We start from the raw sequence: 19,015 nt of genomic DNA on the forward strand, positions 1-19,015 counted from the left end.
ATTATTATCATGTCTATCTCCATGATATATTACTCTTGTGTATCATATGTCTATTTCACAGATGAGTAGACAACTTGTCCGTCTTATTTGATGATACCTCTACAGTTTACAAGGGAGATAGACATATGCATATATGAGTAATATTTGTGATGTCCGTATATACTCCAATATATATATTTTTTATGTGATGATCAGATGGGATGGGAGACACTTGTCACTCATCCAATGCTCCTCTTTGGTTATAAATATAGAGAGTTACTTTCACTCTTGCTCACATTTGTTGGAGCTCTTGGTGAAGTGAGACTTGGAGTTTTAGAAGGAGGCTTTCAAGAGGTAAGTTTTCTAAACCTTCTCCCTTGAATGTTCTTGTTATGTTCTTCATGTTCTTGTACATGTTCATATTTATTTTTGTGATGTAGATGAGTAAATATATTTTACTTGTTGTATATTTGTGTTTGTGTTTGATCTTCATGGGTAGTAAAAATCTACATTTTTACTGTTTGTCTTTACATAGTAGTAAGTGTGATTTGAATAATGACTGTCTGGCTAGCTGGAATATTGTCTCCCTTTAGTTAATTAAATGACCATAACTGGTGGTCTATTTAGAACACGTATGTCCAGTTGGTGAGCATTATTATGGCGTCCATTTTTATGTCTAGTTATTTTTTTTTGCCACTTGAGCTTTGATATAGGTATATATACATATCTTTTTATTCTGTCTAGCCGGTGTTTTGCTTTGTATATGATTATATTTTTGGTGAACTCGCTCTTAGTCCAGTATCTTTGTTCTAGGTGGGTTTTTTGCTATGTCTATGAGCAACCATGGTAGTTGTGCCACTTCGTCTAATAAGACGACCAGTTCGTCTGATGATCCTTCGAATATTCCTACTGGGGTGGTAGGTTATGTGTTGGATGACGGGTGTGAGGATACAGATGTCTATTGCTATGCGTCTGGGGTTGGAGTAGATACTGATCGCCCTAGGAGTGATACTGAGTCGGGCGATATACTTTCGGGTGTTAATCCTAGGTCAGTAATAACCTTGAATGACTTGCCGAAAATTCGTCGTCGTTATAATATTCCCATACACATTAGTTTGTATGCTTCGGCTAGCGGGGAACGGGCTGACTGGAAGATACCGGGTTGGACATGTTTGTACAAGCTTCCATTTAAGTATGGTTTCAGATTTCCTCTCCCTAGATTGATGTCTGAACTATGCTCCTATCATGGTATCTCTCCCAGTCAGCTAATGCCAAATGCTTGGCGTGTTCTTATGGCCATAGAAGTGTTGACCGAAAGGCATAACATTACATTTACGGTTGCTGAAGTCTTGTACGTCTACTACTTGAAAGAGCATCCACATGATAAAGGTAGGTACCAACTTACCGTTAGAAACGGTAGTGACCATTTGATTCTTGGCATTAAAGAAGCTAAGCGATGGAAGGAGGATTTTTTCTTTGTTCCTTTTGATGCTCTAGGATTATCGATTGATCGTGGGATTCCCCATTCGTGGTCTCCTGCTAGTGAGTGTCATAGTTTTGGTGTTGAATTACGCCCTTATTTGTTATGGTTTATTGATGCATGCCTAACTGGTTGATTTGTCTTCTTTGTAGGTAGGATTGGCCTTCCATTTAGTTGGGTGTGTGGGCAGGCGCCAGGGAGAGTTGATCAAGTTCTTCGAATTGCGGAGGAGGAGCGCTATTGGAACGTTCTATTGTCTGATTCTTCTCTTCGAGACAGCACTTTATCGGATCACGTTCCCCGTCAACCTGAAGGTATATCTCATCCTAAGAATCGTGCTAAGTCTCAAGTTACTATACTCCAAAGAAGTTTGGAGATTTTGGGATGCGAACCTTTATTTCTACCTGAATTGACATCAGACGGACGAGATTTTGCAGATCGATTCATGGCCCAATCTTCTTTCACTCTTCCTCTGGCTGGTGACGCTGCTATGGAACATTTACGCTCACGCAAACAGAAGACTAGGACGACTCCTAGTGTTGAGAAGGAGGTCGTTACTACCGTCGCTCCTTCTTGTCCTTCCGCGAGGGCTCGAAGAAGAATAAAAAGAGACCGTCTCCGGTTGAGTCGACCGATTGGTTGAGTAATACGGCTTGATCTTTCTTTTCCATCTTCAGCGGCTGCACATTCTGAGTTTGGCCTACACCTTGGTGAGGCCAGTAAGCTATTATTTCCAGAGGATCGAGCTCGTTTTGAGAACATCGGAGAAATAGCTTCCATGGAGTTGTCCATCTCTCGCTCCTTTCAGGTATGCATGCATTCCCATGTTACAATTTATGTGTGGACAAACTCGCGATATTATTGTGTCTGACTATTATGGTACTTTATATTGCATGACAGGGTATGCAAGGACTTATGTACGCCTTGGATAAGATTAAGAACATGAAGGAGCAAATGAAGGACATGAGGACTAAGCGTGATACTTTGCGCGGGGAGATTACGGAGCTAAAGAGCTGCAAGAAAGAGCTTGAGCGTGTTAGAGAAGAGTTACGAACTCAACTTGATGCTAAGGAGCAAGATTCTAATCGTTTGAAGTCTGCCTTGGCTGATCTTGCTACTGCCCAAGCTCGTGTGGACATGTTGGAAGGTCGGTTAGTCGAAATTGGACTGGAGGCTGAGATCCAGTGTCGTGGAAAGATGGCGATGGAGTATCGAGACAACAAGGCCGAGTCTTGGGACATACCCCAGTACATTGCTGACTATGAAGAATTGTTGCGGATGAGGGCCGAGGAAGACGCTCGAACTAGCCAACTGGCTAACTCGTTTGAAGAGATGACTACGAACGATCTCCCGGTGGATGACTCACATCTTTCTTGAGTTAACTATATGTCAAGTGTTTTATGTTTTTAATGTTGTAATATGAACTTTTGTCTGGTTGGCTGACTTGCATGGGTCTGGTGCCCCATTTTCCCCTTAGTCTAAATGTTGGTCAGCCAAATTGGACTTAGACTTAGTATTTTGGAATGATGTTTGTTGTATGCGCTATGTATTTGTTGTAGTAACTGGTTTGGCTGACTTGTATGGGTCTGGTACCCTATTTTCCCCTTAGTCTAAATGTAGGTCGACCGAGTTAGATTTAGACTTAGTAGTTCAGAATGATGTTTGGACTATGTGGTTCGTTATATGCGTTGTGCTTCTACTTCAGTAGAATATTGTCTTGAATTTATTTTCGTTCGGTGGGTTGTCAAATGAAACTATCAAATGGATGTTGTATGTCAAATAGCTTGAATGACGCATTATCCTAAAATGAAAAAAAAAATGGTTATGATAGGGGGCTGCACTCCGTAGAGCTGCCTACATACCCTTTCCGTGGATCAAGCCCAAATGTAGTTCGTCTCCCCGCATGAATATTTGTTAGCAATAGTGCGTTGAGAAGAGTGGGTCTCGTAAGACCGATAAAGAAAACAAATGCAAAGAGAACAGAACAATAGTTTGGGGTTAAGTGTGATACTGCTTTAGGTGAATAGCATTCCAACTGTTGTTGATGTCTCGTCCTTTGTCCGTTTGGATTTTGTAAGCTCCATTGCCGACTACCTTAGTGATCAGGTAGGGCCCTTCCCATGTTGGGGCTAGCTTACCTGCTCCCGCTTCCTTGGTGTTTTGAAAAACTCGACGAAGCACCCAGTCTCCCACCTTGAATGACCGAGTACGGGCATTCTTGTTGTAATGCTTTGCTAGACACTGTTGGTAGGCTGCCATTCTTATAGATGCCCTTTCTCTTCTCTCGTCGACTGTGTCTAGTTTGTGGCACCTGTCTTCCCAATTTTGCATTTCTGTAGTCAGTTCATGTCTAGCTGTTGGGACTTCACTTTCTGTTGGTATGACCACTTCCATTCCATAGGCTAGAGAGAAAGGTGTTTCTCCTGTGGATGTTACGCATTTGTTGTGCGGTAGGACCATAGTACTCCTGGCAATTCATCGGCCCATCTACCCTTTGCATTCTCTAGCCGTTTTTTGATTGTGTGCATGATGGTCTTATTAGACGATTCTGCTTGTCCATTGGCTTGAGGGTATCTAGGTGTTGAGAAGCTTAACTTAATGTTCCAGAATTTGCAAAAGTTTTGAAAGTCGAGGCTGATGAACTGTGAGCCATTGTCTGTCACAATTTCTTTCGGAATTCCATATCTACAGATAACATTTCTCAAAATAAACCCCTTAACTTCTTTGTCTCGAACTTGGTGGAACAATTCCGCTTCTATCCACTTGCTGAAGTAGTCGGTCACTGCAAGCATATATACCTTCTGTCCAGGTGCAGTTGGCAATTTTCCAACTATGTCCATTCCCCACTTCATAAAGGGCCATGGGGATGTGATCGATGTGAGACGTTCAGGAGTCTGATGGGATACTTGTGCAAAACGTTGGCATTTGTCACACCGTCTTGTATATTCAGATGAGTCGGCTCTCATAGTAGGCCAATAGTAGCCTTGTGTGAGGGCCCGGTGTGCTAAGCTTCTGCCTCCCGAATGGTTGCCACATTCGCCCTCGTGAAGCTCAGCTAGTATATATTTTGCTTCTGCAGGGTTAACACATCTCAAATATGGACCAGAATAGGATCGTTTATAGAGCTTACCTCGTATTATTGAGAATCTGGCTACCTGAGCCTTGACTCTTCGGGCTTCATTCTTATCTTCTGGTAGCACATCTTTTTCTAAGTACTCGATGATGGGCGTCATCCATGTCTTTTCGTTGGCGATGTCATTTACTTCTTCTTCTTCTTCTTTCTTCCAGACAGCAGGCCATTGGAGGTACACCATTGGGATTGTTTTGGGGCTGGTTGTCTGGATGGAAGACCCAAGGTTGGCTAAGGCGTCTGCGTGACTATTATTTTCCCTAGGCACCTGACCGATCGTGAACTCGTCGAAGGTCGATTGCAACTCTTTTGTTTTCTCAAGATAAGCCGTCATTTTGCTATCTCGGCCACGATAGCTACCTTGCATTTGGTTGACTACAAGTTGTGAATCGCTAAAGACGTTGATTCTTTTGGCTCCCATTTCTTTGGCCGTCCCGAGTCCAAAGAATCATAGCCTCATACTCTGCCTCATTGTTTGTAGCTTTAAACCCACATCTGATTGCTTGCTCGATCTTCTCGCCTTGGGGTGAGGTTAGAACAAGTCCTAATCCGCTTCCTCTTACATTGCTTGAACCGTCTACATGTAATTCCCATGTGCCATTTGCCTGTCCCTCTGTAAGGTGGCAAAGTTCTTTTTCCGCCTGCACTTGAGAGTTAGGTGTAAAGTCTGCAATGAAATCAGCTAATACCTGAGATTTTAATGCGGTTCGTGGCTTGTAGGAGATGTCATATTCGCTGAGCTCCACTGCCCACTTGGTCAATCTTCCAGACAACTCTGGTTTATGTAGTATGGTCTTGAGGGGAAAGGTGGTGAGTACTGTGATTGGGTGGCATTGGAAGTATGGACGCAACTTTCTGGCTGCGTGAATGAGTGCCAATGCTAACTTCTCCAGCTGACTGTACTTAGTTTCTGCATCAAGTAAGGATTTAGAGACATAATAAATTGGAAGTTGTTTACCTTTATCCTCTCTTACTAAGACTGCGCTGACTGCCGCCTCAGAGACAGCTAGGTACACAAAGAGGTTTTCGTTATCTTTTGGCTTTGATAATAGTGGAGGGCTAGTCAGGTATTGCTTTAATTTGTCCAACGCTTCTTCACACTCGGCTGTCCATTCGAATGTCTTTGATTTTCTAAGTGTGTTGAAGAAAGAGTGGCATCGCTCGGAAGACTTTGAGATGAATCGGCCTAGCGCAGCGATTCGGCCTGTTAGTTTTTGGACATCTTTGATGCATGTTGGTGAGGGGATCCTTAGGATTGAATCAATCTGAGCTGGGTTGGCTTCGATCCCTCGTTGTGTCACCAAGTAGCCTAAGAACTTGCCTGCAGTTACACCAAAAGAACACTTAGTAGGATTTAACTTCATGTTATATTTTCTAAGTATTTCAAAAGATTGTTTTAAATGATTGATGTGCTCTTCTGCAACTAGTGATTTCACTAGCATGTCGTCGATGTAGACTTCCATGGTCTTTCCTGTGTGGTCGCAAACATCTTGTTCACGAGGCGTTGGTAGGTTGCTCCTGCATTCTTCAGTCCGAACGGCATCACCTTGTAACAAAAGATTCCTAGGTTGGTCATGAAAGCTGTCTTCTCCTGGTCTTCTGGATGCATAAGGATCTGGTTATATCCTGAGAAAGCATCCATGAAGCTAAGGAGTTCGTGTCCTGCTGTGGCGTCTACCAGCATGTCAATATGTGGTAATGGAAATGAGTCTTTTGGGCACGCCTTGTTGAGGTCTGTAAAATCGATGCAGACCCTCCACTTGCCATTTTTCTTTTTCACAATCACTACGTTTGCCGGCCCGGTGCGGGTCTTGGACTTCTCTTATAAACCCGTTCTCGATTAACTTCTGGACTTCTTCATTTATTGCTTGGTTTCTCTCAGGGGCAAACTTTCTTCTCTTTTGTCTCCTGGGTGGGTAATTTGGATCTACCCGTAACTCCGTGGACAATAATCTCGTGGTTAATACGGCCATATCCGCATGGGACCAAGCAAATTGATCATGGTTAGCAATCAAAAATTCAATAAGTTTAGATCTCATGTCGGGGTCCACCTGGGCTCCGATTTGGACTTTGTGGTCTGGGAAGTCTGGATGGATTTGGACTTCGTCTAGCTCCTCCACATTAGGTTGGTCAGATTGGGAGTTGGGTAGCTCTCGCTGCTGTAATTGCTATGACTGTGTTGGTTTTGCCTTCATGGTGGTTCGGTAGCATTCTCTTGAATCTTTCTGCTCCCCTCTAATTTCTTTCGGCCCCCATTTGGTTGGAAACCTTAAAGCTTGGTGGTAAGTTGAAGGTACAGCTTCCATCTCATGGATCCATGGCCTGCCGAGGATGACGTTGTAGGCAGAAGGGGAGTCAATCACCAGGAACCTGGTGCACAAGTTGACTCCTTCAGCATACACAGGCAGCTCGATCTCTCCCGAGGTATTTTTCTGTTCACCACTAAATCCAATTAGGACAGTTGTATTCCTCATAATTTTGGATTCGTCAATTCCCATTTCCCTGAGAACACTCAAAAAAAGGATGTTAGCTGAACTGCCATTATCGACAAGTATACGTTTAGTCAAATAGTTAGCTATATAAAGTGAAATAACAAGAGCATCATGATGAGGGTTAAGAAGCCTAGTTGATTCTGATGTCGTGAAGCTGATGGTTTGCTCCGGTAAGGAAGATGTTCTGCTGGTCTCACCTTTGGTCCAGTTAGCCTGATGTGCATGTTTCTTTGCAGCTGGCTGGGTGACTCCACTTACTTCTGAGCCACCTGTTATTACGTTGACCGTTCTCTCATGAACAGGTGGCCTGGGCGGTGTTATGTCCCTCTGGTTGTCTATCGTGTCCCTCTGACCCTGGTAAGTCTTCTTTCCTTTGTCGGTGAGGTGGTCGACTAAGTGGCCCCGTTTTAGCAAGTTGATTACTTCTAATCTTAAGGCAATGCACTCTTCAGTCCGGTGGCCATGGTCGTTGTGGAAGTCACACCACTTGCTTCTGTCCCTCTGCTCAGCTGGAGTCCTCATCTTCTCAGGCCACTTTACTTTGCTTCCAAGCCCCTTAAGTACTTGAACAGCCTCAGCAGGTGAGATGGACAAGTTGTACTCGGGCATCTTCGGTCCACTTCGAGGATATGTGTCAGTGGGCCGGTTGTAATCCCTTCTTCTGCCTTCTCGACTTGTTAGAAGCCTGCATGGCTCAGACCGTTTGTCGTTGTGCCGTCTGTCTACTCTAGAATCTCTGCGAGTCTCTTTTCTTGGAGAGGAACTGTAGTAGTTGACTTCATCTTCTTCCCACTTGATTTGGAATCAAGAATTGAACCAATCAACTACTCAATCGTATCGACTTCAAACTTATCAAGAATTGAACCTAAAACTTAAAATCAAATTTAAAATCTTACCTTGCTAATGGAGGTGACGGTGGAGGCTGAGGAACGGCTTCGTGTGGTGGCGTAGAATAGAGAAAGGTCGAGCTTCGGTGGTTTCAATTCTTCTTTGGCTAGGGCTTTATCGTTGTCCCTCAATTCCTCAAACAGAGGATTCAGAAGCTTCACTCTCCGTATCAAATCCCCGTTGTTTTCTTTTTAACTTTATTTTTTCCCTCTTGTTTTATATATAAAAAAAATTAATTTCCCTCACTTTAAATGCGTTGTGACTCGTATCAAATATCAGTTAATATTAATATGATTTGTTTTATTTTTATTTTATTATATATAAATAATATTTTATTATTTTATTAAATAAAAATATAAAGTGACTCATGAATTTCTCATAAACCAAGAATTTAGTTATATAGGCACACTTTATATAAAATAAATATATATATATATATGGCTTTAATTTAACATATTTATCTAAATAAGTTATAAATTTATGCAAAATTATCACCTGAATTATATAATATACTATGATCAAAGTATAATAATCATTACTTAATTTCTTATAAATGCAAATCACCTGATGATCATTTTTTTCTTTACTAGTCAATTATTTCTTTACTTGTGTTGCCTTGTTCTCCAATATTCAATTTCACTGAAACATATAATATATTTCATCAAAGCATAATAATCATCACTTAATTTCTTAACAAATAACTGGTAAATTAAGTGGTATGATTTTAATATCACCGAGTTCATATAATTAAATGAAGTTTTGATATGCGTGGACAAATTTAAGAACCTTCTAAGCTCTAACCAATATCGAGTATACATATAATTATGCAACAAATTATTTAAAATATTTATGTGAAGACTCGGTTAAATTTAGTAAAAAAAAAAAAAAAAGATTAATAATAAAAATGGGTGGAGTCCACAAAATTATTAATTAGATATTAATTTGTTGATTGATGATGGGAAAAATTAGGTGTGGTAGAGATCTTTTTGTTTTTCAATAGTGACTTGCCGAGAATCAATGCATATGTCTCCGAGAAAACTAACGACATCGCACCAATAAGAATATGAATTTTTGTATTAATATTCGGAATGGTGATTAGACCGCATTGAGATTGACTATATAGATTAATGATTTTTTTCTTTTTCAATTCCTCAAGATTCCTGCTACTTTATGTTGTCTTTCCTGTAAAGACTATATATAATTTTCATGTTTTTATATTTGAATGTGATTCTTTTCTTTTGTAAAATGGGTTCAAAGCTTTCTTATGTTGGTGATCAATGTATGGTATAGGTTTTAGCACAAACTTATGGTTTCCTAGTTTGACCTCTCATAGCTTAACAATGTATTAGTGTCGTTTTAATATGTGTAATAGTTTTAGTTTTACTTCTAATCCTTGGTTTCTCAGTTTCACTCTTGGAATATTGAGGCTCTCCTCTTCTTCACTCATTGTTGGATATTTCAGGTAGTATTTGTCTTTGTACTCTACTCTCTGTTGCAATGTTAGAAAAAAATAAATTTTATATATGTGTGTGTGTCTGTGTCTATGTGTTTGTGTATTGTTGAGTTATATATTTTTAGCTATCTTCTTTTGTAGAGAAAGATATGTCCATCCACTAATATATGCAAAATGAATTTATGTTATTTTGATGTGGTGAAAGTTCTTTTTTTGCTCTAACAAACTGAGAATGTTTGTCTTGTATAATTCCTCTTTGTATGATATTGCTCTCTGATTTTGTTTAATAAACTATAATATTTAGATACATATAATAATAATCTCACCTAATAACTAATAATATTTTTTCTATAATTTTTTAATTGTATCACTTTCAACTAACATAGAAAAAAACTGACATAAAATTTAGTATATGTGTCTTGCACGTAGCTTTTTGCTAGTATACATATATACACCAGGGAGCTATAACATATTGTATATATGTATATATTTCATAGAAAGATGAGGGAGCCATGGCCCCTGTATAGCATAACATCCCTCCGCCCCTACCCTTAACTATGTCTAATCCAATTATATTACTCAGTGTATAAAAAAATAAATGAAGAAGATAAATCGTATTGTTATTATACAGTAAAAACAATAAAAAAAATATTTTGATAGAATATTTTAGTAGAAATTAATAAATATCAATACAATCTATGATATCTATAGCATATTATACTTACTTTTTTTATTTTCTCCCCAAAATCCCATAAGAAAATGAATGAATGTTTTGGAGAAGAAACTAAAAAAAGATATTTGATTATGAAAGATATCTAATAAATTAATATTATAAAATGTAAGTTTATATAAATACTTGAATTTTTATAACATTGGAGGTTAATTAATAAAAGACTTTTGATATTTTTGAAAAGAGAAAAGTTAGCCATTAATATGGAGAGAGAATACCAATTCTGTTAGTTTAACTGTTAAAATTAACATAATTTTTTATTAAATAATTAAATTAAATTAATGAGGTGACTGTAATTAATTGGTGGGACAGGATAGAGACAGTTGGTGACAGATGATTTTTTTCCCTTATTTGAAAGAACTTCATGCACTAACATATTCAAGAACGAGAGATACCCAGAAAATGATAATGCAAATAATTATGATCTTGTCAATGATAAATTCTGCATTAAACTTTTAAAACCACAAAGTTTTAACTAATTGTTTCACTGATGTCATAACCAATATCTCTATTAGAAAATTGATTACTGGATATATTATCTACAAACTTCTCTCCCCATAACAATAACAAGAATCCCAAACAAGAATTCCCAAATCGTAAAGGCTTTTTCAAAGGCTGGTTGTTTAACATATTTCCACCAAATTTCCATGAGCCAATCAAAAATTTATAATTGGAAAAAGTAAGGGTAACAACAATTACAGTCAACTCTTTTTTTAACAGTTTAATTTATAAATTAATATTTTTTTTAATAGTTTCATTCATTCGGGAATAAAAAAGAATACAAAGAATGAGATGAGATTTGAAATATAAGATGACTTCTATATCATCAGTTAAAATAAAAAATATTAATTTCAAAAAAATAATTAGTAAATATCATTCCTTTGATCAAATTTAATGGTTAATAATTAAATACCGTGTATTTGATTTTATTAAGTTTATAAATATTTTTGATTAATTAATTAAAATTATATATCTATTTTTTAAACTATTTTAAGTATAATAATAAAAAAAATATAGTTAATATTCACATTTAAAATTTGAATTTGAAATAATTGATATCTAATAATTAATAATTAATAATTCACTGCAAAAAAAAAAATCTAAATATAAAATAAATATTAAAACATCTTAATTACTGCAAAAAAAAAAAAACAAAAGAATATTTCAAATTGCCGCACAACCCCATTCGTTTCCAAGTTGTTTTAATAAATATTAAATAATTTTATAATTTAATTATTATTAGATAAAATACAACCCCATTAGTTTCCATACTTTAATTGATTATAGTCTTATACGTACCTACGTCCGATCGAGAACTGCTATGACTAGCTATGGGTGGGTAGTGTGAGTACTTAATTATAAAGATTATTTATCTATACGAATATATAGATTATTAAATTGGTCATATATAATTCTAATTTGGTTAGGAATTAATATGATAATTACTCAACCTCATTAAAAAAAGTTTGAAAATTATATTTTATATAATAAATAATATCTTTTTTTTAATCAAACATATTCCGATTATAATATGGATCAATTGGAATACTCATATTCCTAATAAAATTAGAATTAATATTATTCTATCATCTGCCCTATATATATAGGTAGGGATACACTAATTAAGAACGAATATTTAAGAAACCTATATTACGAGAGATAACACACACGTAGTAAATATGGATAATCAACCATTCTCTCAAGTTTTTATTTACGCAAAATTTAATAGTGGTTTTGAAGAAAATAATCCATCACCATCACCATTAGTGAAGGTGGAGTTGAAAGTGATCCAAATGTACTATTCAGATACCGATCACAGCGACACCTTCATCTCATACAACTCCACTCACCGATTCCAACACCAAATTGATCACCTATTCCAAGAGACCTCACCTTCCATCAACACACTCATTACCTCCATGTTTTCAGGCGAACTGATCCCCTTCCCCTTGGTTAACATGTACTGGAGCAACCCCAACCTTCCTAACATGTCCCAGTTAAAGATGGCGGTAAGCTTCGACACCATGGTCACCATGGTCTCGTTGCCCCTCACCCTCATCAGTATTCTCCTTCACATACACCGCTCTCGTCACCGTCGTGATGTCTCTATAACCTTGACCGTGGATAACAGGATCATGATCCCTAACAACGGTTTGCTTGATCTACGTATTGCTCACGCATGGGAACAAGTACTTAACAGAAGACCTGTTACCGCCTCTCTCCCCAGTCAGGTTGATCCTGAAGTACATCAGCCACCATCTTCGTCCACAAGTAATAATGATCAAGTGCTTCATCATGATCATGAGAAGGAGGAAGAAGAGCATGGTGATGATAATGATGATCAAGTGTTGAATCATGTTGACCAGAAGGAGGATGAGCATGATGATGAGGATGAGGATTATTTCGATCAAGAATTATCTACGATTTATGTGGTATTATGAATATGTAACCTCGACTATGATTTCTAGTGTAGTACAAATTACTATTAGAACTTATTTTACATTATATTAATTAGCGACTTAAAATATATTTCTAAAATGATTACATAAGTATATAAAAATTTAGAATTTTTCTTACATTGGAAACACAACTGAATAAATGGCTTTAACTTTTGAATTTTTGATTTACATATCACTAAGTACTCAACCCGACCCAAATCTTATTTTCTTTAAATAGACATGTAACTACATTCTATATTTGTTCATTTTTTTTTTATATAAGCTCTCAGTTTTAAGTTAATTATTTATTTAATTAAAATAATAGACTAATTAATTTTGAATATAGCTAAGATTTATCAATCTTACTCAAAATCTAATTTAGGTCAATTTTTAAATTCTTATTATAACCATGTAATTAAATAAAATATTATTTTTGATTAATAATATAATATAAGTATAATATAGGGTTAATAGCGGCATAAGTACCCAAAAGTTTAAGTTTGCAAGCAGCATAAACTCAATGTTTATTTTTAGCGACATAGATACCCAATTTTTCTAAAACTGTAATTTTCTTCTAGTTTCGTAAGTACAGATTTCGTTTTGAATTTATTAAAAAAAATATTTCGAAGTAACTGATACTATATGTTTCTATTTAGACCCAATGATTTCGAATTCGGGTCTTATGTGTGCCCTATTTAAAATAATAACAGAGTCAGTACTGACAAAATTAGAGAAAAATTATAGTTTTACAAACTTTAGGTACTTATACCGCTAAAAATAAATATTAAGTTTATGCCGCTTACAAACTTAAAACTTTTAGTACTTATGCATATTTACCCCATATATTATAAAAATATGTGTGACATAAATATCTTATATTTTCTTATTCATACACTTATATCATACTAGGCGAAAGTTACGTGCGCATTGCACGTATTCTTAGTCATATATATTCAATTTTATTTAACAAGTGATAAAATATGCTGATTTGTTCAATTTTTATTTTTACATTCAAATAGTCGTTCTAACATGCTTAGAAAATGTTTCAGCAGTAAAAAAAATCAATTAATTTAGTATGTCTATTGAGCCTTTCTCTCTGAATATTTTTTGAACTCATGAACCATTTCCTGCACCATAATTCTTCAACTGTAATAGAAACATCACACCAAATTGAATAGTCAAAACAAAAATATCATGATAAAAGTCCCACCAAAACTATCATTAAGCATTGAGAAAAAATAAGTCCACAAATATTGTATAAATATATGTGACTTTCCTTATCAAGAATGCAAGAAGCTCATCACATAATTTCATATCACAATCTGTCATTATTGCACTGCAATTTCCACATGCTTAACCTAGAAGAGTACCATATATAGAGGTCATTGTTAATTTACTCTATATCCAAAGGAAAAAATAAAGTAAGTAAATTGTTTTGTTTAGTAGTATCTACATCATTGTCTAAGAATTAAACTGAACAAGACAATAATAAACAAACTTTTGACCAATTACATACATCCATTTATCAATAAATCAACATAATATAATCAACCTACAAAAATAAATTAGTTAGACATTTTATCATACAATAAAATACTTTAATTTGAAATCAAGAGAATCAAGGCAGCAAAATTTTATACAAAATTGACAGCAAAACTCCAAAAAAAGAAAAAAGAAGATCAAGAGATCAGAAAAATAATAACAATAACTTTTGACCCAAACAATCCATAATGAAAAATATAAATGATCTCATAATAATAAAAATTGGAAATATTATTGCTTAACTTCTTGACAACAAAAACTAGTTTTTTTGAATGTCCACAAATAAAATGTAAAAAAAGTGGCACTAGTTATTTTTTTTTTTACAAACTTCAAAATTAGATATATATATATATTCTGTTAAATTTAACCCCAAACCCAAAAATAATCGTCCACCATTAATCGTTTTCTCACTCACCATTAATCATTTTCTCAAGCATTAATATAATTCCTGGAACAATCATTATTCGAATCAAGCCTGCCTTGCTTCGTTTTCAGTGTATTTCATTCGGATCGGATTGGAAAAACGATGGCTGAGCACACTGAGAGCGCGGAGGCGAAATCAGTGTACCCTATTTAGTTTATTTGGGTCATGGAAACTGTTGATGCGACCACTTTTGTTTCTTTTAGTAATTTATATTGAAGGATATACTTTTGTTATTTTGTTCTGTAAATCAGGAACATAAGTTCACTATTTTATTTATTTATTTATTAAAATTTTATTTAAAGAAGAAGAGGTAGATGTTTTGTTTCTCATCATTAACAGCTTTTGGCAAATGACATATGGCATTTGATTTGGCTTACTTAAGTGTAATTGATACTATTGCAGGTTAAGTCAGAAAAGGTTAAGCCATATTTAGAGGGGTGATGTATATATTTAGTCGGTGAGTTTCTCTCAATTTTTTCTAGAAGGTTATTTAGTAGTCATTGTTGTTTGTTAAAAATTGTGATTTGTCAAATGTAGGAATGATGGGCTCTGGGAAAACAACTGTAGGAAAGATTTTGTCACAAGCGCTTGGATATTCATTTTCCGATTGATTTGTATTTGACCTTAGTAAGCTTATCACTGCAAAATCATCACAATCCGATTAGATCATTAGATTTTCAATTTTTACTTGTTTGCCATATATACCTTTACTCCGAAGGTTCATTTTAAAGCTTAATCAGTGTTTGAGCAACAAATTTTAATTGCATTGAACTGCTAATAAAATTTCTTCAGAAAAGCTAGCGTGGTATTTGTGAGACTATGACCTTGAGAAATCTTAGAAATTTTTTGTCCATTGAATTTCTGAAATTCAATTGTGAAATTTGGTTGAACTTGTCTTGCATGTTTGCATATTTCTTTTCTACTGCCTTTGTCTAACATCCAGTACATATTACTTTATGCTGAATGTTCTGTTTCTGTTGTCTTTCTTAATGCCCCAGCGACACTTTAATAGAGCAGGAAGCTGATGGAATTTCGGTGGCCGAAATTTTTAAGCTCCATGGAGAGGGCTTCTTCAGAGATAAGGAGGTTAGTTAGTTGCAAACTGTTTCCATTTACTCTTCAGATATAATTCTTAAGTTTGTAATGTATTTTCTACAAGTTCTTCATGGACTTTTTTGATTTTTGAGTAATAGATTCCTGGTAATAACCATTTTATGTGCCCATAAATGTAGATTATTGTGATAAAATTGATGTGTGCTTTATTCTATTTGGCTGTTTATCTTAAAAACTTTCATTTGCCTATTGACTACTAGATTGATTAATTTTTGTCGAAGCACAATAATAATTTTTGTTGACAAAATTAGTCACCACCCAAATTTACTTTTGAATTCAGAGATGTGTATTATGTGTCCATGATTTTTAATTTTACTTGCTTATAGACGGAAGTACTGCGTCAGCTCTCATTAATGCGCTGTGTTGTTGTTTCTACTGGTGGAGGTGCAGTTGTTCGTAATATCAACTGGTATGTTCTAGAAATTTATTTTCCTCTTTTGTTAGTGTAGTTGATCTCAGTTACTCATGTTACTGAGTAATAAATTAACTCATTATTATTTTGGTGTATCAGGAAATATATGCAGAAAGGTATTACTGTTTGGCTGGATGTGCCTTTGGACGCATTGACTCAAAGAATTTCTGCTGTTGGAACTGGTTCACGTCCCCTTCTGCCTAATGAATCAGGCGATATTTACTCCAAGGTACAGTTAAGAAGAATTTTTTTCTTCTTTCATATTCCTCTGAAGAATTAGGAATTTCTTGAAATGCTAGGGATCATAATTGGCCACGCAAAACAGTTTTCTCACGAATTCGAATTTGGTGTCCTTTCAGACTTTCATGCGCTTGAAATTTGGTAGATAGATTTTTCTGTTTTTCTGTTTTTTTGTTTAAATATGAATTTGAATTAAATGTATATTTTTTGTATTAAATAAATATAAATTTGTTTTCTATTTAAAAGTTATTTGAATTATATTTAAATTACTATTTTTTATTTTTTATTTTTTGAAACAACTAGATATTTTTAGTTAGGCCTGTAAATATCACCATGAATTAAGGAAGCAATTTTATAAGATACATTATATTATTCAAGGTCCGTAATATTTATATAAAACTGGACATAAAATTAAACATAGCTTTATATACTCTTCTGTCATTCACTAGACGTTAGCATTGATATTATTATTGTTACACACTTGGCCATCCTTCTTCCTCAGCAAAGCTCTTATTTGAAGATCAAAACTTGGTATATATCCTTGTGTGTCTATACCAACATTTCAAATTATTATTTTCTATTTTATTACTGTGTACTACATTACTATTTTCTATTTTTTCTTAATGCAATCAATGATGTTCTTTAGATGTTTCGTAATCATAACAAATCTACACAAAATCGTACCTTTTGATCCTCTCTGTTTTTCCTTTTCTTTTCTGATTCTTGCAGAAAATTGTTATAGTGAATGAATTTGACCATTACAGAGTAGGGGTAAACCTAAATTTAACCACTTTCCCAAAGTGGTAATAATTTTCCATTGGTTGTTTGACTTTCTAAATTGATTTTACTTTTACGATTTGAAATATTTTTATATATAAGGAGATGGATTAACAATAACATGGAAGTTTTCTGCATATCTGGTAGGTGGGTAAGTGGGTTCACATGGAATGAGTAGAAATTTATGTTAATCAGCTTATTGAGTCTTAAAGTTTAGAACTTGATTTGTTTAATAACTATATATAACCAAAGACAAGTTTTTTTTAAAACACATTGTGTCTTTCACCATGTGACATTATCTTACTAATATACTAGAATGAACTCTGTGAGGCAGTGACAACTTGTCTTAGTTCATGTTTTTCTGTTTTAAATTGGACAGGAAGAGGGAAAAGATTTCTATCTTGGAACTGTTGGTTGATGTGTGCACCTGACTACTAAGTTTGCTAAGATTCATCACAAGAGTTGAATCTTTTAAAGTATGTGGCTTTGTTGGTGAGTTGAATTTTCATAATTTTTGTGATGTTATGACAACAGTTAATTTTAGTACTCACATTCATATTTAGCATGAGTTATCTATGATTATGAAACTATAAATTCTTTATAAAAGTTAGAAAGGAATGCTACCGTTTTCTTTCTTAAGCTATACATGTTCAATTTTAGTAGTTTTTCTTAATGTGAGTTTTATGACACACTCTACCTTCAATACTTCATGATTAGCACTATCTGCAATTTTCTAGGCTCAAATTATGTACTTGAAAGATATCTTTGTGATATTGCAGCTAAACTTATGCGAAATAAATTTGGTAGATAGATTTTTCTGTTTTTCTGTTTTTGTTTAAATATGAATTTGAATTAAATGTATATTTTTTGTATTAAATAAATATAAATTTGTTTTCTATTTAAAAGTTATTTGAATTATATTTAAATTAGTATTTTTTATTTTTTATTTTTTGAAACAGCTAGATATTTTTAGTTAGGCCTAGAAATATCACCATGAATTAAAGAAGCAGTTTTATAAGATACATTATATTATTCAAGGTCCGTAATATTTATATAAAACTGGACATAAAATTAAACATAGCTTTATATACTCTTCTGTCATTCACTAGACGTTAGCATTGATATTATTATTGTTACACACTTGGCCTGTGGATTATTACTGCTACATTACTATTTTCTATTTTTTCTATTTTATATTATTATTGTAGATAAGCATGTTAGGTTTGTGTCTAGAGCCTATCTAATTTAAGGCCCCAATTTTTTTTTCTATTTTTAAACAATGTGTTTTTTGTTTAGCAATCTACAAACAAAAATTTTTACTTTAAAAGAATTTTAAAAATTATTTACAAAAAACGTAAATTTAAATACTTATATTAATTAAAATAAGAGCGTAATTATAAAAATTCAATAATTAATATATATATATATATATATAAATATATATGGAAGAGATTTCAATGGTTACATTTTTATTGTAACCATCATGGTTACATTTTTTTAAGCCATTGGATTACTATTAAATGGTTGTGATTAATTTGGAAATTAAATAAAAATAAATAATAAATAACTTGTAACCTGAAAGTAACCTAATCATTTATTTCTTTATAAAACTTTAATTAAGATTAATTATATTTTAAATTAAATTAATTATAATTATTAATTAATTTTTTTACAATTTATTACTATATAAGGATCTTTTAGCAATTTATTTTTTTATACTTAATTTATTTAAAATTTTATAGCAAAACTTTTTATAATTTAAAATTATACACATATAATTTCATAATTTAAAATTTATTATACTTGTAATCTTAATTTTAAATAATTACACTTAATTATTTAATTTTTTTATTTAAATATTTAAAAAATAAAAAATAAAATAAGTTGAAGGATTTTTTAGAAAAAAAAATGGCTGCA

General features: G+C 34.1%; 1 protein-coding gene and 1 pseudogene across 1 annotated transcript; both read left to right on the plus strand.

Moving 5' to 3' along the window:
- The first annotated feature begins 76 nt into the window (after positions 1-76).
- On the plus strand, positions 77-1,973 carry LOC133038577 (uncharacterized). The gene is made up of 2 exons (XM_061116728.1): positions 77-333; positions 1,612-1,973. The coding sequence occupies exons 1-2, from the start codon at positions 196-198 to the stop codon at positions 1,870-1,872; spliced, it is 399 nt and encodes a 132-aa protein (XP_060972711.1). The 5' UTR covers positions 77-195; the 3' UTR covers positions 1,873-1,973.
- A 10,314-nt stretch (positions 1,974-12,287) lies between these two features.
- On the plus strand, positions 12,288-18,188 carry LOC133028982 (shikimate kinase 3, chloroplastic-like; annotated as a pseudogene).
- The last annotated feature ends 827 nt before the right edge of the window (positions 18,189-19,015 follow it).

Source organism: Cannabis sativa, chromosome 5 (assembly GCF_029168945.1).
Source record: "Cannabis sativa cultivar Pink pepper isolate KNU-18-1 chromosome 5, ASM2916894v1, whole genome shotgun sequence".
Taxonomy (NCBI): Eukaryota; Viridiplantae; Streptophyta; class Magnoliopsida; order Rosales; family Cannabaceae; genus Cannabis; species Cannabis sativa.